The following is a 23,506-nucleotide window of genomic DNA, read 5'->3' as shown; positions in this document are numbered from 1 at the left end:
AGCTGTATGTAATTTTATCATATTTTTACTAGTCTTCTCACAATATGAATACATAAAGTGATCAACTAGGTATATTCTAATTTTATCAATGTTTTTCTCTTTACCACACTCAAAGAAAACATAGTATCTATAATGCTCCAATTGTTGTTATAGTAACCTTTGTTTATACAACTGAAAGTAAAATGATAAAAAGGTGCCTTATGGAATGCAATTTAGCTTGAATGGGGCAAAGAATATAAAATTTGTATACAAGTTCATATCGAACTAAAGGCACTATCATCACATTGAAAATTGTACCACATATATCGTTCATTCCAGATATGGGTATAAAGTAATGGTGCAAATAGCATTTGATCTTAAGTTGCAGAAATGATAAGTCCAAATAATTTGGAAGTACTTCAGTCTGATTTAATGTCTGAATTGGGCCTGATGTTGACAAAATATATTGTTGGACAGGGTGGGGTTAGGAAGTATTCACTATCTTTGCTGTTAAATAAATCCAGTAAGCAGGGTGAAAAATGCTATTCCCAGACAAAATATGTTTATTCAAAACAAGAGAGTTACTGACAATGAATAAGAGTAAATGTAAAACTAAGGTCCAATTCTCTTTCTCTTCACAAAACTGTTAAAACAGGGTGAATTGCTTGCAGAGCTTAAAAGTTCTTCTGCACAGTGAACAAAAGTAACCACAACAAAAAAACAATGCCTTTAAAATCAGGAATTAGAGGTTTATTGAGGATATAGATTCAAACTGTTGGAAAGTGCCAAGAATGAAGTTCCAGGTACACTGTGGATTCTGAATAGGAGAATAAATATTGAGAAGATTTTTCAGGAAAAGTTTCATAACGGGAAGAAAAGAAATTAACCAACATGGTAATTTTGCTAAAATTTTAGCAAAATAAATTCTGTTAGATGGTGATCTTCCTAGTCTCAAAAAATCCTAAAGATGATGAGATGAAATGAAGAGTGTACTAATAGCTGGAGATAGAGAAGCACTTCTTGAAAATTTTAGTGTCAAACAATTCAGAACTTAAGGAATGTAGTCTCCTCCATTGAAGTTCTGCAATACATTCATGGGTCTTGAAGTACATACTATACATATGGATATTACAGCCCAATTATCACAGTTTATTCATGAACTAATTAGATTTATATGGGCTACAATTGATTGGGCTGTCAGCAAAAGTTGAGATTACATTTATCAATGCAAAATAAGATATCTGCTATACAAATACTAAAATACAGTAAAATCATAGAGAAAACCTAACATATGTAGTGCTGTAATATGTAGATGCGAACAGGTTTTCTATTAAAGCTCTTTTCGAGTGCTTGCAGAAAGCACACAGCATAAGCGTGGATTTAATTCCTGGCAGGAGTTGTTCCATAGTGCAGGCACCCCACTAAAACAAATTTCAGTTGCACCAGAGTCAACAAAATGCTTTGTTGCTTTGTATGGATAAGCCCTGTTTGGACATCTTTATAATCAAAAACATATGAAGAAGAGCAGCCATTTTTATTCCAATGAAAATGATAGTGGCAAAGAATGAAAAAAAGAGAGTATCAGAAAGCCAGAGCAATTCTTTCTTTCCATTACATCTAAATATCTACACTCCTCTTCAGATGGAGCATAGTAAGGTAAAACCAAAAAGGAGGGGCAGGTATAATTGATGTAGCATATAATTGGAGGTAGTGATGCCTGCATCAAGAGTGAAGGATAGGGGTGCCTCTCTTTATTCATTTTCAGAAGGCTTATGCAGATGCATGCTTAAAATGATACTTGTGCACTTTCCTCTTTGATTACAACTCATCAAGAAAATAACCCAGCTAGTTACCAGAAAGTATGGTTAGATGCTGTTGATAGTGCTGGTAACTCCTCCATAAACTGGACTGTCTAAGTCACAGGTATTGTATAGATTTATCTATAATAGGGTTTAGGGGCAAACATATTTTTACCAGATCAGTTTAATAAACCGTGAGCAAGGCAGAAGTATACTAAATGTCCTTTTCCAAGATTTAGAATTTTTAGAGAATACTATTTAGAAAGTTGTTCTTATATTTCAAAAACTTTTAAAGCAATGTTCCTATTGCTATAAGTGTTGCTTTACAGGAAATGCTAGTGGTACTACCCTTGACTGTAGAAATAAGAGAAAACAAAATTAATATAAGCATATGGAAAAAAATAAATCAAGCAAAGAACAAAAACAATTCCTTATTTTTTGCCAGAGAAACACAGGGGAAGAACCAAATGGTGTTATAGGTACAACAAGTGAAAAGGAACTGAGTCTCATTCTTAGGTACATGTATACCTTTCACCACAATCTGAGTCACTGAATGGATTGCACATGGTGCAGAACTATCAATAATGTGTTAGATAGTAAATATGAAAAGCTAAATGGGAAACTTAGTCCTGAGAATGTGACAAAGTTCAACTCAGAAGCATTCCAAAACTGTGAAATTGATATGGGGAAGACCTATTCTTTGTCTCACCTATCAAATCCAGGAGACTGCAGCAAGAAAAGAAGACTTCAGCACCAATTTTAGTTTCAGCAAGTGTTTATGTGAAACCAAGGAAGATCTTGCTCAATCAATCAATGCTTTAAACACTCAATAGGGAAAAATATGTTCCATGGCCAAAATCTCTTAAGGTTTTTTCCTTTCTTTCTCCAACGATGAATAGATCTGGACAAATGAGCCTGGATACAAAAATGGACGATTTTGCAAAGGAGGAAAGAAACTGCAGAGAGCAGAAGACACTTTAATGCAGAACCAAATACTGTGGTTCAAAAAGAACTGAATGAGGAAGAAAGATACTAATGATAGCATGGTTTTCTGTGTCCATTTTGAGGAATATAACTGGAAGGAACTCAGCAAGGAATAATTTTTAATTTTCAGAAAAATTATCTACCTCATGTAACAATGGCATAAATGGAAAAATGCCAAAAGTACGAACTATACTAACACTGAAATATTGCAATCTCTTAGCCCCCCATTATTCCAGAGCCTTTTGCTTTTGTGCACACATTTTCTGTTCCTGCCATATAAGTAGAGCTTGTTCTCTCTATTCTCTCTGTTTTCTTTTCACTGACACTCAGGAAAGGCTTTAAGGTTATTCCCAGGAATATCCCAGAAACATAGCCACCCCCACAGAATAGCTTGTTGTTGAGTTCTCACTGATGAGTCATTCAGGCTTTTAAATTCCATTTTAAAAAGAAATCACCAAACAGTGGAAAGAAAATAAAAAAGGACATCAAGTAAAGATAGGCTTTCACGGTCTGATGATTCATATACCCAATCCCATGACTCACACAGGATTACATTACCAATAAAACATGGAGGCCTGACTGATTAGTCACAGTAATGAATTTTTCAAAGAAAGGATTTTCCCCTATAAATAATAATGGCTGTCTGGATGTGTTTATGTGACTCACCTTTCCACCATGCGAGGAAGCACCAATTGTGTCATCTGAAAAAAATAAGAAAAACGATTGAGTAATATGCAGAAAACAGACTGAGGAAAGCTGTCTCACAAAACAGCTGACCTCTCTTCACCTCAAGGAATTATAGAAGACTTTGAAGGCCGTCACTTGTATGGCAGTGTATTTTTATTCTACTTATACATTGTGGGTCTTTGATAAAATATGTTGAGCAACTCAGATAAAAGCTGCACTTATAAACAATTTAATGCCTTATTAGAGAATAGATTCAGAACTTCTGCATGTTACACAGATGAGTTTCATCAAATATCTATTGCTAATACCAGACAGTGCAAGAAATAAATTTAATTAATATCGCTGCAACAAAAGCAAAAGTGGTTGAACAATGCAATTGTCTGAGAGGAATCAGGAATGGCAGTCTAGACCACTTAAAAGATTATGGAACAAAAGTCAACTGATCATGGATTACAATTCCCATATGTCTCAGCCAGCATGATTAAGTGGGAGCTTATATCAGGTACTTCTCATAATTCATTCCATCTTACATGAAGAAAAGGCACAGGATAGATAAGACAAAAAACCCGAATAACATTTTCCAAGCTGTTGATCACAGAAAGAAACCAAAACCTTTTGTTTTGTGATTTTTTAACGGTAAAAATTTCCATTATTTTGTAATCACTGAGAGTGAGTTAGGTGGCCATATAAGTAAGTAAATAATCTAGAAAAGCAAGCCACTGAAAGAGCTAGAATCATTCTACTTTGCAACACATCACCTAGTGCTGCCGTTTATCTTATGCAACAATTTGTATTAGCCAGCTTTTAACATTAAAAAGTGATTCTAAAAAAATAGCTTTCTTACTTACTTATTTCTGATATGAAATAAATTGTCGTATCAGAAAAATTGGTTCTCTAGCCAAAGCTATGAGGAATTTAATCTGTATTTTAAAGTATCAAATCTAAGTATAGTGTACTATAGCAGTTACTATTAAAAAAGAATGCATTTTATCAAAAAATATAAGCTACTGTTTTTTACAGCACAATCGCCATTATGAGAATATGATACAATCTCCAAGTTCCATTTTTAATCTAATTCAAAATGCAAGTTTTATGGCCATAACATCTGCCCTAATGTTGAACTTCTTCTGCCACCTGTTCCCCTAGTACACAGTCTGTCAAAGAACTTAGGAAAATGTAAACCATGCAAAATTTTCTGTGACATTTCATTGTTAACCCTTTAAAAATTACATTTGTTGTTTATGATAAATTATCATGCAATTACTTGAATTAGATAATTAGAATTAGTGACAGATGATTACATTTCAGATACAAAATGTAATGGAGTATATTAAGGCCAATTTAATGTGTGTGTGTGTGTGTGTGTGTGTGAGAGAGAGAGAGAGAGAGAGTAATGGAGTATATTAGGGACCAATTTAATGTCTGTACATGTGTGTGTGTGCGCACACACACACACACATGCTCAGCCAGGTGGAACCTACATGTTAAATGTTAATTTTAATTATTTAATGGACCACTTTTTTCTCCTTTTTTGTACATTATTTTTTTCTTCTTTTGTTGTAATTAGGACTGAATGTATGTTTTTGATGTTTCATTTTGTTTTATTGTTCTGTATTTTATTCTCTATGATAAAGCAATAACTTATAAAAAGATTTCTGTCTATATTTGAGAATGAAGGAAATTGCTTAGAGGAAAAAAAAGAAGAGAGAAAATAAAGAAACACTAATATCAGACTGTTATAGAATTATTCTACATACCTCAAAATATATGAATTATTTAGGCTTAACTCATAGTTATTTAGGCTTAGATAACTTTGGTTACTGATGAAAAGCAAGATTACCCAATTCTTACATAAGAAATATAAACTTCTCTCTATTTCCAGCCTTCCTAGGTGGGCCAGAAATGGCACAAATGAGAAATAAAAATTTTCATAAAAGCAAACTTTTTTGGGGGAGGGGGGACAAGATCAGAGAAGAAAACAGATGGGATAGAGAAACCTTACAGAACCACCAGCAGTGGCTACAGAATGCTTGAAAAGTACAAATTACTTCAGTGGACATGAGTCCTGGATACACTATATTGTCATGTGCATGATACGGATGCAAAACTTGACTTCCTCAAGCATGTAAGGTCTACATCAATGATTTGTGATAATGGAAAATAGTTCAAACAGGAAGAGATAGCTTTTTATGCTACCCAAGACAATATTTCCTACACTATCCTTTATTGCTATATTTATTTTATTTATTTATACTTTGCTCTTAGCCTGAAAGTATTCCAGAGTGAATCTACAGAATACAAATAAGACAAGCTCTGCCCTCAAGAGTAGCTTAAGTGGGGAGTGGCAGGAATCCCAACTAAGTGCAGGGGTGACCTAGACTAGTGGGAAAGTGTCATGGGGGGGGGGGAGGGGAAGGTCCTGAGTGGGTCAGTTCAGTGAGTGAGTTGGGGAAACTGAGGGAGAGCTTGGGAAGCCCAGCACAGGGTATACACATGTGTAGAAAGGCCAAGGGATGGTGAGGTGAAGTGGGGCGGGAGCACAAGAATGCCAAGGGTTGGATAGCATGGAGGAGTGTTAGCACATGCAGCCAAGGGACTTACCAAAGCAACTTCTGAGCTTTCCTGTCTGTTTCCCTATTAACTTTGCTTGTGGAAAGCAGACAGGGAAAGGTGCAAATGGCGATCCCATAACAATGGAACACTGCAACCATAGTAAGTGTGAACCACTTACCAAGCTCCCAAATCACAATCACATGACTGTGGGCTGCTACAATGGCCAGAACCTTGTGGGCCGGTAATAGGTATGTTTATTCAGTGCTGTCACAACTTTGAACAGTCAGTAATCCAGGACTACCTGTAGTCCAAACTTGGTTAAAATATGTATGTTTAAAAAATAGTTGACGAGTGAATGGGCCATATTTCAGGTTCAAAGTTATCTTAACGCAATATTTAACACACTCTGAGAGATCCTCTCCTACATATCCCTGTGAGCACTCCTACTAGCAAATGACAAAATTAATGGTGTTAATAAGCAGAGGATAATTCACACTCCTACTTATTTAAAAGAAAAAAAAACATGTAATAACACAATAATAAAAATAGTTTATATGGTATCATGTATCATTTTCCAGTAGAGGCCTGCAACATTTACTGTTTCTAGAAAGCGATTATACTTAAACTCAGATGAAATAAAAAGCTGTATTCATTATAGAAATAACAAATTAGGAATAGTGAGGAATGCCGGTTGTTCTCTTCATATCAACACCTTTTTAGTAGATTTATACGTCTGACCTCAACTTTTGATAGAAGAGGTTTGCTCAATTTCAAAAGACAGAGAAACATTGCCTTGAGATTTTGAAATGAGAATGCCTCACAATATTGTTTGGGGGAAATGGCAAGAATATGCCATTCTCTTAAGCACAGAAAGTAACAGTCTTTGTCTTTCAAAGTGGAAAGGTCAGGCTTCCAAATGAAACATTTTTAAAATGATATCCAGAGAAAAGGGAGAAGAAATGCCTGAAACATCTAATATAACTTAAAAAAAATTAAATGGAAAATGAAATAAAAGGAAATGAATGAATAAAACTAAGTAGAAAAAATATGCAGGGCATTACTGAGATTTAATTTGCCATATGAAAAGAAACAACCGGAAAAACCATGAAATATGATTCTTTAAAAAGTGTTACACGTCCATCTGCTGCAGGTAGTCCTTGACTTACAATAGTTTGTTTAATGACCGTTCAAAGTTACGATGGCACTGAAAATAATGACTTATGACTCTTTTCCACACTTGCAACTTTTGCAGCATCCCTGTCTCACACAATCAAAGTTTGGCTACTTGGCAACTGACTCATATTTATGACAGCTGTAAAATGCCAGCATCATCACCTCAAGACTGGATTACTGTAAGGCGCTCTACATGGGGCTACCCTTGAAGGGCGTTCGGAGGCTGCAGTTGGTTCAGAATGCAGCCGCGAGAGCGATTGTGGGAGCGCCAAGGTACGCCCACGTGTCACCTATCCTCCGCGAGCTGCACTGGCTTCCTGTGGGTCTCTGGACGCAATTCAAGGTGTTGGTTATCACCTTTAAAGCCCTTCATGGCATAGGGCCAGGTTACTTACAGGACCGCATTCTGCCGCACAGTTCCCAGAGACCGATGAGGTCCCATAGATTGGGCCTCCTTCAGGTCCCGTCGGCCAGACAATGTCGGCTGGCGGGCCCTCGGGGAAGGGCCTTTTCTCTGGTGGCTCCAACCTGGTGGAATCAACTTCCCCCCAAGGTTCGAACTACTCCCACCCTGCCGGCCTTTAAGAAAGCCGTTAAAACTCTCCTGTTCCGGCAGGCCTGGGGCTGATGTCCCTGGGGGGGGGGGCGAGATATGATCGGACTCGCGGTATGACTGTATTATTTTATTGTTTTATGATTGTTTTAATTCTGTACGCCGCCCTCAGTCCTTTGGGATTGGGCGGCATATAAATAAAATTAAATAAATAAATAAAAATCTTTTGCAACCTTCTAACAAACAAATCAATGGGGAAGCCAGATTCACTTAACAACCATATTACTTACTTAACAACTGCTGTGATTTACTTAATTGTAGCAAGAAAGTTCATAAAATAGGGCAAAACTCACAACAACTATCTCGTTTAGCAACAGAAATTTTGGGCTCAATTGTGGTTGTAAGTCAAGGACTACCTGTATTTCTGATGTTGCATATTGATACCTTCTACATACCACTTTTCCAGAGTAAGAAAACATTTTGTTTTAAATAAATATCAAAACAGTCTGGCAGGCTGAGGTATGAACAACTTCAAGTACATTTTACCTTTTCTTCTCCTGGAAAGCCTTATGCTATTAACATATGTAAAACACTTCTAGAGGCTGCTAGAAAAAATGGACTTATGGAGAAACTCTAGAGGGAAGCCTGTATAATTGAACCTGCTTTACAGAGAGGAAATTGCACAGAAATTGTTTTAGACAAATACTTTTATTACTCTATATGCAATATAGTCAATTCTCCTGCATTAGCACAACTTCCCAAAATGGCACTTACCTTGCACATAGATAGGCTATTAACATTTATCATCTTGTCAATTTGCTGTAATGGGGAAAAAACAAAACAGAATTATTATGAATTCTTGATTTAAAAGTTTGCAGCAACTAAGGTGACTAGAGTATATACCATGCACAAATTATCTGATCAAATTTGGGAGCTCAATTGGCATATTGGTAATTTATTGATCTGATGTGATTTCTGGATCCAGAATTCAAAGTTACAGTACTGCAGAATCAGAAATTTAATTCATTTTTCTTGGCAGAATTGATACAACCATGCTATATCAATGTATTATCTCAAACTTTGTTTTCTAAAAATATTTAATTTAAAATATGCCTTAAAATTATCATTTAAGGCAGAGGTCCCCAACCTTTTGGGCACCAGGGACCGGTTCTGTGGAGAGAAGTTTTTCTGCGGACTAGAGAGTGTGTGGTTTTGTGTGCTGCCTGCATCCTGTGGATGGGGCTTTGCTTGTTTGTGCGGACCAGTTGCTGGCATGCCGTGGCCCGGTATTGGTCCACGGACTGGGAGTTGGGGAACCCTAATTTAAGGTCAAATTGTCTTGAAATTTTCATGGATATAATCTCTAACTAAAGTCAGAGGGGTTTTTTTCTGCAAAAGAAAGGGATGATATCCCTTCTTGAATGCAGAGGACATGATTATTGAGACTGATATGGAAATATAAGGGATTAATTCACTTCTTTAACCTTGCTAAATATAGTGCTTTGAAAATTATAGATTATAGCTCCAGCATCTCTGAATTAAACTAATGTTCAGACTAGATGGCCTGCAGACTGAATGAAAAAATAAAATTATCACACTTAGGATGAATAATTATGAAAAAATGGAGCACAGCCATGTGAAGCAAATGATAAAATTAAGACTCTCCACTTCGTGATCTCTTCACCTGCAAGATCCTGCGATTGGTTTGAGCCTAATTGCACAGATTGTTGTGCTTTGATAACAAACTTATATACATGATATGTATATAAATTATTAATGCTTCTCTCCCTTTTCTACAACATCATAAAGCACAAGAAAAAGAGATTAAGACTGGACTTTATTGATACCCAACATTAGAATGCACTGGGTTCAGGCTTATCCACTCAACATTGGGAATGAAAATGTGACTCAAATGATTCCCTTTCCCCTTGGCATTTCCCCAAATTACACTCACATTCATCACGTGTCAGATGTGCCCATTTTGAATGGAAAATCTGCTATTGTTTGTTTTAAATGTTTTTTATTTTATCACAGATAGATAATTGTTTTATGTTTGGGTTGTGAGCTGTCTAGAGTTTCAGTCAAGATGGGCCTCTATAAAATGTTTTAAATGAATACATTCATTCATTCGTCGAGGATTTAAGAATGAGTCTTGATGGTAGAGACGTTGCAAATACAAGTCCTGAGTGGACTGAGAGACAAAATCTTCTTAAAACAAAACTCAAGAGAAGGTGGCTGAGGAAGCAGTAGAGCAAAAGAAGACATAAAAGGCAGATAAGGTAAAGACCGAAAGAAAAGCAAATCACAATTTGAAATAGCAAATATCTATATACTTTTTGGATCCAAATTACATGCTTGTGTGATCAAGGAGCAAGTACAACTTTCTATTGTTTTTTTCATCTTGCTTTTCAAAGCAGCTTAAAGAAGTCATACATAATAATCTACTTTCTCATCTTGAATACTTGTGTGAAGTGTGACATAAAACAATTGAACATAAATTGGCAATAAATCAAATCCTTTAGGTCAGTGGTTCTCAACCTTTCTAATGCCGCGGCCCCATAATACAGTTCCCCATGTTGTGGTGACACCCAACCACTTATACATCACCGGGTGCCAGAGGCGTGGCGAAAGGGGGAAAAAATGGCAGACAGCCTTGTTTGGCAACCCCCGTGAAATGGTCATTCGACCCCAAATGAGGTCCCGACCCACAGATTGAAAACCACTGCTTTAGGTCAGGATTGTCAAACTGCCGGCCTGTGGGCCGGATGCATCATGCCGAAACTGTGCCCACTCCATTGCCAGCAATGGCAAAAAAGTCACAACACGTCACATGACACCCCTGCTTTAGGTATTGTTTGGGGAGCTGGGGTGAAATTTTTACCATCATAGATTTTCACTTATCGAAATATAGTTAATATAAAGTACATAGTAATTAATTTATTTAAAAACTTCATTTTACTATTTTATGTGATATTGCTTAACTATGTATATGATACATCTTATATGCATTTTACCAATTAAAGGGCAGCTCAGACAATCATGTTATGTTAAACACAAAGCAATTCCTATTCTTTATGGCCAGTAGAGCAACCTCAATTATTATTTTTTTGCATGTGAAACACAACCAAAATAAGATATTTCTACAAAACTGAGAGAAAAGGATGTAAATGCAACATTAATTCAAACAAGACTAATGCCCTTAATATTGGGGGTTTTAATCAATGTATTGAAGGTATAAAGATGTGAAGTATCCTGACTCCTTGAATTAGGATTAGTCATTATACATTTTAATTTGAAATTAATGAACTGTTCATAGGACTGTTTCTAAATCTAGGGAGGGGGGATGCTAATAGGTTCTTATTCATACTTTTTCAATTATGATTCTATTAACAAATCAAATAAAACCAAATCAAATATTTAAATTTACTATTAAATATTAATTTTAAAAGACAGGTGTGGAAGGAAAAGAATACTTACTCTATCTAAATTTGGAATCTCAAGGAAATATTCAGGATAATCATATGAAGCACCCACGTTGTTCACTGAAACATAAATAATTTTAAATATACACCTTGAATGTATCATGTTCAAAAATTAAAGTTTTGAGAGCACTGTGTTTAGCAAATAGTTAAGTAGCATGTCACTGACATCCCTAGTTCCTATAAGCATCAATGCTTGAGATTATGCATTTAATAAAGTTTTTAAATATGTTATTAATCAAGGCAAAGAACAGCAATGAACACAAAAAGACTGTCAATACTGTCACTTCTATTAAAATCATAAAGCACCAGAAAGGCTAATTTGGTTGGATCCAGGCTTAGCCATACTTACAACAGATTCCTGATTGTTTTCACACATGACACAAAACCAGGATTGTCTACTATGGTTAATTTAACAAGTCATAATGGCCTGGATCACCCATAACACTAAGCTATGACAAGATGATTCATCTGTTAAGCTAAGCCAAATAGCTTAATTATTTTGTTTGATGTGTGAATTTTGCTGCTGAAATCAGTTTAATCCTGGCCTACCAACTTGGAAACGACTATAATTTATAATTATAAATTAAATAACAGATTAAAATATAGCTTCTCAGTTTAGTTATAGCAAATTAACTGTTCCACTATGCAGGAACAATCCCAATTTCTTTATCCTAAAATATGGTTCACTGGACTAAGTTAAGTTTGGATCAAGTCACTGTAAAGTATGATTTTAAAAGAATGCAAATGCTAACTTATATAACTGTGTTTATGATTGGTACATAGAGCTAAGAAAATGTTACCAGCTAAAACAGTGTAACATACAGCAGTTCTTACAATGAAGAACTTTATATGTCAATACACTCTAGTTACTGAACTTTAAATGACATATAGTAGTCCAAGAGATTAAATTTTAAAACAATGCAAACAGCAACATTCTAGCAAACATGTTAGATAAATGTAATTGAACATTCAACCTAATTACATGGCAATATAGAACTGAATTTGTATTTATCAGGCAACTCATAAATTATGAATTGTAGTCTCATTGCTCTTAAACATAAAAGCATTGCCATTTTTGCCAATAAAACACAGTTCTATGAAAAAAATCTTTTGGATAATCTATTTTTTTTTTTTTTGCATCTCCTTGTACTGACACACTGATTAACAAATAACCTTGTGTACAGCTAGACTCTGTGAAAAAGCATTCACCTCTCTAGTTTAATTAATTAAATTAAATAACTATGGCCAATATGAGTACTTTACTAAACCATCACAAATGATTTGAAATAATCCTATACTATATAAATCTCATAAACTTTGGCACCCTTTATCTCAGTGAAATTCTCATCACATCGATTCTATAGATATGTCATGATCCCATTTCTGAAGAGTTGCATTAAAAAGTCACTGCCTATTAGTTTGAGGAAAGTTACAAAATGATTTCTAAATACTGGGGCACAACCAATCCTCAGAGACAGAGTTTTGAAATGGAGAAGACTTGAACCAACAATGAATCTTTCCAAAAGTGGCTATTCTGTAAAAACCATAAAAGAAAACAGTGTAAAATTGTCCAGGAAGTCGTAAAACAGTGGTGGCGAACCTATGGCATGGGAGCCAGAGGCGGCACTCAGAGCCCTCTCTGTGGGCATGCGTGCCATCACTGGGTTTTATAAAACCTTTTCGCTTTAGGCCTCTGCCGTGTACAAAAAAAAAAAAAGGTTCAATCTATCAGTCAATTTCAACTTCTCGCGGGAAAAAAAAGATCTTGCAAAGTTGGAATTGATTGAACTTTTTAGTCCTACCCAGTCTGCTATTACCACCGCAGCCACGCCTACCCAATGGGCCACACCCACCCAATGGGCCACATCCATCCGGCACCCGATGAGGCATGTGGGTTTTGGGTTGCAGTTTGGGCACTCGGTCTCTAAAAGGTTCACCATCACTGTCATAAAAACTTCAGAACAACATCCAGAGGTCTGCAGGCTTCTCTCGCTAGGGTTTATCCATCAGAAAAGTACCAAGTAAAAATGAAATTCATGGAAGAGAATAAAACCCAAGAACACTGATGCTCATTTCAAATTTGGAAAAAGAAAATAAAACAAAACAAATTTCCCCCTAAACTCAGCACTTGGATGACTGGATGATTGACTGATGAATCAAAAGTGAATCGTTCTGGGCTACATGGATATCATTATGTACAGCAGAAATCATACAATGCACTCCACAAGAAGAATCGCATACCGCTGTCTAGCCTGGAGGTGATTGTGTAATGGTTTGAGGATGCTTTTCTGTCTCAGGATGTGGACAACTTACCATTGTTTAAGAAAGATCTGCTTTGTTTCAGAAAAATTTACAGGGAATATAAATCTCTTCATAAGCTGAAGCATAATGGCAGCAGATAGTGATTGTCAACAAGAAGTCAGCCTTACAAGAGAATGGATGAAGAATAAATACAATGTTTTGAACCAACCAAGCAGAGGTCCATGGAAATAGTATGGCTATACTAGAAAATCTTCCAATGTTTTTGAGTTGAAACAATATGCCATAGAAAATAATGTTTCAAATTCCTACATAGTGATGTAAGAGATTGAACACCAATTACAGGAAGCATTTGGTTGCAGGTATTGCAATCAGTTATTGAATCTAATGGGGTCGCTGGTCACTGCAAGGTGGATGATTTTTTAAATATACTGAACAACCAAACTTTCATGTTATTTATTTACTCACAGACATTTCATATATCAACAAGCTTACATGAATTTAATAATATTCAGCAACAATGATACGCAGAAATTCAAAATAACCAAAAGGAGGTAAATACTTTTGCACAGAACTGAATATGCCTTTTCAAAATTGGCTCCAGAAAATAAATGAATAAAGTTTATTAACTATCGTATCAGCCTTCTTTCATTCGGATGCAAATTTTAACTACTTATTTTCTACTTCAAATAAGCATCCATTAACTGTACCTAGAGAACCAGTTTGGTGTAATAAGTAAAGGCACCTGGTTAGAAACTAGGAGACTGTGAGTCTAGTCCTGCCTTAGGCATGAAGCCAGCTGGGTAACTTTGGGCACTCATTCACTCCTAGGAAGAAAACAATGGCAACATCCTTCAGGAAATCCTGCCAAGAAAACTACATGCATTTCTCCAGGCGGTCATCAGGAGTCTCTCTCTAATCAGTTGAATTATTTTACAACCGATACTGTAAAACTACTGTATGATTATTTGCTCTAATATGCCAAATTGCTATCATGAGCTGCACATCAATATCATTTATAGCCCTATTAAGAGTATTTGTTCACGATGTCTAAGAATAAATGATACTCTTCAACTGAGACTGAATTAGACTATAGAACATTAGATGGCAGTATAAACCCACACATGGTGTACATGATCTTTGAAATCTCTCAATAAGGAATATTTGAGTGGAGTGAGGAAAACAAAAAAGACGGAAGTATAAGAATAATGCAAAACAGTGTCCTTATTATTAAACATTTTCTTTCGGCCACAATTTCTTGTTTTTAAGTTGTTTTGTGTTTTGTTTCCATGTTTCTAAGAGGTCCATTTTTTATAGATTAATTAAATGTAAGTGTTCTGAATTTTTTTTCACACAATCTATGATGTTCCAGTCATCACCAATCAATTAAATAGAACTTCCGTTCGATATAATTTCAATCTAGGTTTTTCATGAAATATTTTTGGTTATCGGAATTACCACTCACTTTAAATGAGTCTTTAAAAAAAAAAAACCCTGGTATCTCTGAGTGGTAAATGGTTGTTTTCTTGGGCTCAAGAACAGAGATAGACAGTATGTTGAAGCAGTAAAGAGATTACTCCTCTAGAAGAGGGCAATGACAAAATTTAACAAGATCATGAAGAATGAGGGTACTGAAATGACAAAAATAGTTTGTGGTAGCAATATATGGATAAGAAAATTGGTCACTGATAAAAATAAGGACAGAGGCCTAATAAAATATGGACTTAGAGGTGATTGCTAAAAGTATCATGAGCCTCAAGAAAAAGAAATCAACCAGTCATAGATTAAATGCTGCACCCTTGAGCAGATGGTCAACAAGCAAAAGTGTGCATCCTTTGGACATGTGATGTGAGTAGATGGTTAGTGTTGTTGTTAATTGCGAAGTCGTGTCCGACCCATCGCGACCCCATGGACAATGTTCCTCCAGGTCTTCCTGTCCTCTACCATCTTCTGGAGTCCATTTAAGTTCACACCTACTGCTTCAGTGACTCCATCCAGCCATCTCATTCTCTGTCATCCCCTTCTTCTATTGCCCTCAATCTTTCCCAGCATTAGGCCCGTCTCCAGTGAGTCCTTCCTTCTCATTAGAAAAATGATTGTGTTTCCCAACATTGAAAAGAAATGAAACACTATTCTTCAATTGTTTTCATTGCATGGAATCTGTTGGCTAAATAATAATGTAATGTTTTATGGATTTGTTTATAGATAAGAGATGGGATAAAGGATGAAGAGAGAAATGTTTGCATCTTTAGAGAGGATGAAGAGTTACTGGTACTAAATTTGTTTAAACTTTTGTGATGAAGCTTGGAACTCATTCTTTATACATTTGTTTCCTCTTTTTTATTATATTCTTACCTTTTCTTTTTTTCTTGCACTTTTTACTACTTTATTCTTTATTGTCTTTCCTTTAAGTTTATTTTGTATTAACTTTCACTATTATAATTACAATTTTTAATAATAATAATATCCCAGAGCTTCTGATCAAAAGGCAACTGTCTAGTGATAGAAAATTGGTTGCATTTGAAGGAACTTTTTTTTGGTCCTTTGTCTCACATGGAACCATAATTAAATTCCCATGAAAGCCTAGGTTTCCATGGAACACAGTTTGAAAAATTCTGAGCTAAAACTGGAAGACCACAAGATGAATGGGACAGATATTATTTGAATGTCCTCATAAGAGCTATTGTTAGTGACTGGAAAAAAATTGGAGTCTTTCAGGAGTTTGGAATGTCCCACAGGGCATCTTCTTTGCCTGTCATTATGGAGGCTTCATGGGTGTAGTCCCTTTTTGCTGTGCTGCTAGGCCAAGATGAGGTGCTTATGGCTTTTTCCCCTGGCACTGCACTTGCATCGCACTGCACTACCACCACCCACCCAATTAATTTTTTCAGTCTGTGCCAGGCCTTCTAGGAACTCCAACCTGAGGCCCTCAGCTCCACTTAACAATTGCACCTGGGAGAAACAGGATGCCATCATAAAGTTATCTCATGTCACATGGTGATCCACTTTACAACCACAATGACTTATAACCATAATTCCGGGCTCAGTTGTGATGTAAGTCAACTACCTGTAAAATTAGAAGAACAATTGGACATGTTTTTTAAGTTAAACAAGAAGGAAGATAACAATTTGCCAAAATTTATGGGATACAGCCAAAGCCTACATGAGGGGCGTTGCCATTTCTTATATGGCTAGGCAACATAAAATCAAAACACAACGTCAAAGACAATTAGAAGAACTACGTAAAGTTGAGGAAAACCTGCAAAAGGAACCACAAAGATGTGATCTGAAGCAACAGATAGATTTAATTAAGCATAAGATGGATATTATCATGAAGGAAGATTTAGGACAGCAGATAAAACATACTAAACAAAATTTCTTCGAAAACGCCAATAAACCAGGGAGATGGTTGGCTTATAAAATCAAAAAACATAACAATAAGCAGAGGGTTACTGAACTTTATAATGCCAAGGGTGATATGGTATAGCAGAACGAAGGAAAGAAACTAGTGGCATATGAGTTTTATAAGAATTTATACAAAGACAACGAAAAAAGAAATAACTATGACATAGTACAGTATTTACAATTAGCTGATTTACCCAAGGTGCCAGAAGAATTTAAAACTCTGCTGAATAAAAAGATAACACATCTAGAACTCCCAGTCGCAATTAAGAAACAAAAGAATAATAAAGCACCTGGGCCAGATGGCATACCTGTAGAAATGTATAAAATTGCACAAGAATCTTTAAGTCCAATGCTGTTGGATTTATTTAATGAGGTTTTAACCCAAGCTAAAACACCAGCTTCATGGGAAGAAGCCTTCCTCACTTTGACTCCTAAAGAAAACACAGACCTGGCGCAAATTAAGAACTATAGATCCATTTCTCTTTTGAATTCGGATTATAAGATTTTCATGGCAATAATGGCGCAAAGACTTGAAAGGTTCTTAGTGGATTTTATACATTCTGATCAAAATGGCTTCCTATCTAAAAGATACATAAGAAACAATGTCAGGACTGTTTTGGACATATTGGAGTATTATGAAGTGCGTAATGAAAAGCAGATGTATTTAATTTTTCTTGATGCACAAAAAGCATTCGACAATGTAAAATGGGATTTTATGTTCAACCAATTATTGTATACGGATTTCAGGGAAAATTTCTTAAATATGTTTAAATCAGTCTATTCTAAGCAGGTGGCCAAATTAATAATCAATGGAGAACCAACGGAGAGCTTCCAAATCCAAAAAGGCACGAGGCAAAGTTGCCCACTATCACCACTGTTGTTCATATTATCTCTTGAGGTATTAACTAGAGCAGTGGTTCTCAACCTTTTTAATGCCGCGACCCCCAACCGGTCGTAAGTCAATGACTACTCAACCGGTCGTAAGTTGAGGACTACTCAACTGGTGCAGCACCATTTGCAGAATGGGACTTTTGGTGGGCTCAGCAGGGCAGAGACAGCCTGGACAATTCCTATTGGCTTTTGAAAGCCAATAGAATTAGACTCTATTCAAGAGAGTCTATTCTATTGGCTAAGGAAAAGGGGGAAGCTAAGGAAAGGGGGAAAAAATGGCGGACTGCGTTGTTTGGCGACCCCCGTGAAATGGTCGTTCGACCCCAAATGGGGTCCCGATCCACAGGTTGAGAACCACTGAACTAGAGTAATTCGACAAGATGAACAAATCAAAGGTTTAGAGATTAAGAAAGAGACATTTAAAATATAAGCCTTTGCAGATGATTTAGTTTTTATAATCGAAGAACCATTACAATCAGGGATAAGATTGATGGAAACACTGAGTAGATATGGGGAAATAGCAGGCTTAACAATAAATAAAGAAAAAACTAAAATGCTCGTCAAAAATATGACCAAAATACAGAAAAATGAATTGGTTGTCAGAATAGGTGTTCAAATTACAAACAAAATTAGATATTTAGGGATACAATTGACTGCTAGATGCGCTACATTTAAAAGGGATAATTATGATAGGTTAATAGAACAGATCCAAAAAGACCTTGATATTTGGACTAACCTACAGCTCTCTTTTATGGGCAGAATTGAGGTGATTAAAATGAACGTGTTGCTGAAAATTTTATTCTTGTTCCAATGCATACCTATAAAACTAGACAAGAATTTTTTTCAGAATTTGAATAAAATGATGCTCAAATTTATCTGGCAAGGAAAAAGAGCAAGGATTAAATTAAAATTATTGCAGGACTCAAAGGAAAGGGGGGGATTTGGCCTTCCAGACTTGGAGAAATACTACCAGGCTATAGCACTAGTATGGGTAAGAGACTGGATATTATTAAAGAACAGGAGACTATTATGTCTGGAGGGCCATGACCTACAAATAGGATGACATGCTATATTATGGGATCATAAATATAAAATACATAAATATTTTCGAAAACACTATATTAGACAAGCTCTTATCGATGTATGGGCAAAAATTTGGCAACCAAATTATACCCAAGTACGTAGTTGGATCTCACCGTTAGAAATATATGTACACCCAAAATTTACCCAATTAGATAAGATCATAACATATAAAAACATTTTAGATGAAAGAGGGGAATTAAAATCCAGGAAAACCTTTCAGGATGAAGGGATAGAATTAGAATGGTGGGCATACCTGCAACTGCAGGCGAGATATTGGAAAGATAAAGAGTTAGGCATTAAATTAGAACCAATAGAATTGGATAAAATAACATTGGGATCGGAGGATAAAATGATTAAAAAAATTATACCACTATTTGTTAAATCAGGCAATGTATGAGGAACAAGTAAAAGTGACTATGTTAAAATGGAGCAAGGGTTTTGGTCTTAATTTTAATCTGCACATCTGGCAAGAACTATGGGCAAGAAACAAGAAGCTTACTTTGGCCACCTCTTACAAAGAAAACCTCTACAAAATGTTCTATAGATGGCATCTCCCACCCATAAGATTAGCTAAAATGTGTTCCAATGTCTCCTCTAAATGTTGGAAATGTAATCTGACAATTGGAACATACTATCATATGTGGTGGGAGTGCACGCGAGCTCATGATTTTGGAATAGGATCAAAGAATGGTTGGGAGAAATATTAGAGCGAGCAGTAGAGCCAAAACCAGAACTTTTCCTATTAGGTATAACCATGCAAAAGTACGACAAAGGCATACTTTATTTAATGTTACACATTCTAACGGCTTCCAGACTGGTTTTTGCTCAAAATTGGAAGAATAAAAGAATTCCAACTGAAGAAGAGATCCTGTATAAAATCCTTTCATGTGCTGAGATGGACAGGCTTACAATGATTATGAAGGACAAGACAGAACTCGAATACTTCGAAAACTGGGACAAATTTTACCGTTGGTATGAATTAAGGAGAACTGCTCGGATCTCAAGTTAATGATAGGATTGATATATATATATAAGGAAGTTTTTCAGACAGATGTCTAATTGATTATACTCCCTTGACTCAGCTGGCAAAGAGGGAGGAGAGCCTGTGACTTGGTGGTTAAATCACTGCCTAGTATGTAAACTGCCCAGGTTCGAATCCCATAAAGGGTGTGGCTAACTGACGAGAGCAGAATGAGCTCGAAATGGCCATCTTAGTCTCCCAATTTAATTCTTTAATTCTTTGTATTACATAGAAGGATGAGGCTTATATAGAGGTTAAGAATGATGTATTAAATTTTTGTACCACGAGAAACAAACTGTTAGGAATACTTACTCTGGAATGTCACACTTGTTCATTTTTGTTTTAATTGTATTATAAATAAAAAACTTTTTAATAAAAAAAGAACTACCTGTAAAGTAATAAAAATACAGGGTAATTGACATTACATTAAACTTTGGCCATATCATGCAGGGGAATTCCCTGGAGAAAGCAATTATGCTTGGAAGAGTTAACAATAAAGAGAAATCACTCCACCAAAGAATATGGTGATAGGACACCATCAAAGCTAACATTAGCCAGAGCATAGAACAATTCAAAGAAGTAGTGTAAGATTAGAAGATATGGAGAGACGTGGCCCACAGAATTGCCAAGATTTGGACACGACTGAATGGATAAAATAAAATCATCATTATCTTTGGAAAGAATACTCTATTTTTTTCATGTTCAAGATATCAAGCTTTGTTCCACAGAGAATACAATTAAAATGTGCATTTTATCAACCCATTACGAGGTTATAGTTTCTTCCCATCCGCCCCCAAAACCCCCAAAGAAATTGAATTTAAGATACAAACCTAAGATACCAATGTCAAGGCCTTCCAAGCCTGCTTTTATTTTGCTGTAAATAGTATCTCGGTTTTCAAAGTCAACAGCAATTGTTTTTGTTTCCACCTTGAATTTGTCCTCTGAAATAAAGAACACATACATAATAGGTAACCATGGAGCACTGTATCTCATTACTATTATACAATAAGCTGAAATGGTAAAACAGCCAAGGTTTTGAAATATATCGTTTTAATGAACCTTTTATCAGATTGTGCTTGACCGTTAGCTCAATTTTAATTAAAGGCTTTCGAGAAATTCTAAGTTTATTTTGCAATAAAGATTTTTTTAAAAAAAATAGTTATTATTCTACAATACACCAAGCCTCTTCTCTTGAAGGGCTAACAGATTACTTATTTAGTAATCATTTACAATTATTCTTGTCTATTCATCACTGACCAGTTTTAAACAACTTACCTTTAATACTGGATCAAGATATTTTCCAGGATAAATAACTATGAATGAACTGTTATTACTTAATAGCAATAAAGTACTAACAACAACCTGAGAGCAAAATAATCATCTCACAGTTAAAAGTTACTTCCTGATATTTTTTACCCAAAAGCAAGAGTAATAATAGAATATAACACACAAAATAGCAATAGCAATATTATTATGGATTAGCCATTAGGCCATATCAAAATATAGATTATAAAACACATAAGATTAATAAGATTGTATATAATAACAGAATAAAAGAAACAAATAGAAAAATAATAAAAAAGCAAATTATATTTTTGTAACACCCCTACAATTTACCACAATCAGATATGTAGATCTCCAGTTCATAAAGGGCTATATAATTTGTAATGTTTGAATTCTGACCACATGTGAAGTATGTTCTTTTTAATATAAGGATCCAAGGATCCTTATATTAATTAGGATTCAATTCATCTAATGTGCACTCTCTTTCTTATACAATTGACATCAAATGTTAATGTGTTATGTCTTCTATCTCTGCAGCTCTGCAAATACAAGTATCTTCGGTATAAGGTATGTATCCAGTTGCACAAATCTTGAATACCATCCAAAGAATTATGCATTTCTGGGTTTAAATAACTTGCAATTTGAAAGGTATGTTTGTAGTGGCTCATCCATTTTAATGTGCCAGTCTTATTGAGGATTGCTATATCTTTATGTGCGTCTATAGCTAAGATTCTTTGTGCAACTATTTTTTTAGCTAGTTCTCCAATTGTACAAGAGATAGGGAGACCACAGTTCCTAATGTAATTTGTCAGGTGCACAATCAAAGAGGTCTTGAACTGAAATTTTGTCTGTTCTAACAGAAGTAATTTTGGAAGTCTGTCAGTTTCTATAGCATTCATTTTGCACCAATAATTATATGCCCTGATTAGACAAAGAACCAACTGTATAAATTCCCAATTTAGCTTTGACTGCAGCAACTGAGGTCCTTTTATCCACACCAAAATACTTCTTAGATACTGTGCTTATTCTTGTAATGATATATATTTAAAACCCCCAACTTCTGCTCCATATAACAGAATGGGGGCAACTTTGGCCTTATATACTTTAAAAATTGGAGTTAAAAAACCTGGTTAACTTACTTCACTTTCATATTTTATTGTTATAAAGCTGAATGTCATGTCTAGTAGAAGCACTAGAAAAGCATATGGCTGACTCAATGGTAGTGGCAGTGGAAGACCAAGTTTGGGACAGATCATCCTGGAGAAAATCCATCTATGTGGCTGCTAAGGGTCATTTTGATGGTTCATCTTCATCGTCATCATCACCACCACCACCCCTATTGTATACATTGATCAAACATTTCATTCTCTTGTTGAATTTGGATGTTAAGATTCTTCAAGTGCTCTATTTTTTTTGTTCCTGCTATTCTAGTAAGTTAACAAGTTCTTGTAATACTTCTGTGGGCAGAGCATACCGTATCAAGTGATTTATGTTTTAGCTATCTACTAATCCACTGCAACCTTCAGCAAGAAGATTCAATGAATCTCCTTACTAGGCATTTATTGGCATTGCACTGGATTCTACAATATGTGTGATATTCTATTAATATGCTATTGATAACGTATGGATTAATAAAGATTATTTATGGTGGTTCATCTTTTTTAATATCCCTTAAAATTTTGGATTATTGTTACTAGCCATAAAAAAACCATGAGCCTTTATAATAAAGAGATGTGATCTAGAAATAATGCTTATTGAGATTTCTCTGCTAAAACTGTGACCACAGGATTTCAAAGCAGAACAGATGTAGCTAAAAATAGCAGCACTCCACCTCGCTCTAGAGATGTTCAACCTGTTGTATTTTTTTTTCCTGATGTGATCACAAGATTGCTACTGCAGTAAGAATTATTTACGTCATTATTTTGCATAGCAGCATGTCCCCTGGGGACTTGAAAATAATGCACTTACTTCCAAAAGATGAAATACAAAGTGAACATTTGTATCTTGCTTTAAGGGCTATTTATTTGGGGGATGGAGGAAAAAGTAACTGAAAACAATTTATAATTCTCCATGGTTAGATAAACAATGGAAAAGCAAAATAAATGTGTACCATGTAGTTTGGTCCCAAGGTACAAGGTGACTAATTGACAAAATATGGAAATCTGCAAACATTTGCGACAGAAAGGAAGAGCAAAGCTAAGCCCTTCCCTCCTAAAATATAGTATTTACCAATCTAACAAGAGCACAATCAAGATTTATAGATCTGCATGCCACTTCACATTTTTCTTTTAAATAAATGAACACAGAAGATGATTTTAATTACAGAGATACAATTTGGTGTCTAACTATGATT

General features: G+C 35.4%; 1 protein-coding gene across 1 annotated transcript in view; it reads right to left on the bottom strand.

The window, feature by feature from the left end:
* HSD17B12 (hydroxysteroid 17-beta dehydrogenase 12) overlaps positions 1 to 23,506 on the bottom strand; it is a 70,329-nt gene that overhangs the window by 14,430 nt on the left and 32,393 nt on the right. Inside the window, exons 4-7 of the mRNA XM_039343323.1 lie at positions 20,700 to 20,810; positions 11,206 to 11,270; positions 8,503 to 8,547; positions 3,429 to 3,463 (exon numbers count right to left, since the gene is read on the bottom strand). Coding sequence (XP_039199257.1) covers positions 3,429 to 3,463; positions 8,503 to 8,547; positions 11,206 to 11,270; positions 20,700 to 20,810 — 256 coding nt within the window. The remainder of the gene's footprint in view (positions 1 to 3,428; positions 3,464 to 8,502; positions 8,548 to 11,205; positions 11,271 to 20,699; positions 20,811 to 23,506) is intronic.

Source organism: Crotalus tigris, unplaced genomic scaffold, assembly GCF_016545835.1.
Source record: "Crotalus tigris isolate CLP2741 ecotype Arizona unplaced genomic scaffold, ASM1654583v1 scf7180000017841.2860490, whole genome shotgun sequence".
In the NCBI taxonomy this organism is placed as follows: domain Eukaryota; kingdom Metazoa; phylum Chordata; class Lepidosauria; order Squamata; family Viperidae; genus Crotalus; species Crotalus tigris.
This window is presented reverse-complemented; position numbering and strand designations above follow the sequence as displayed.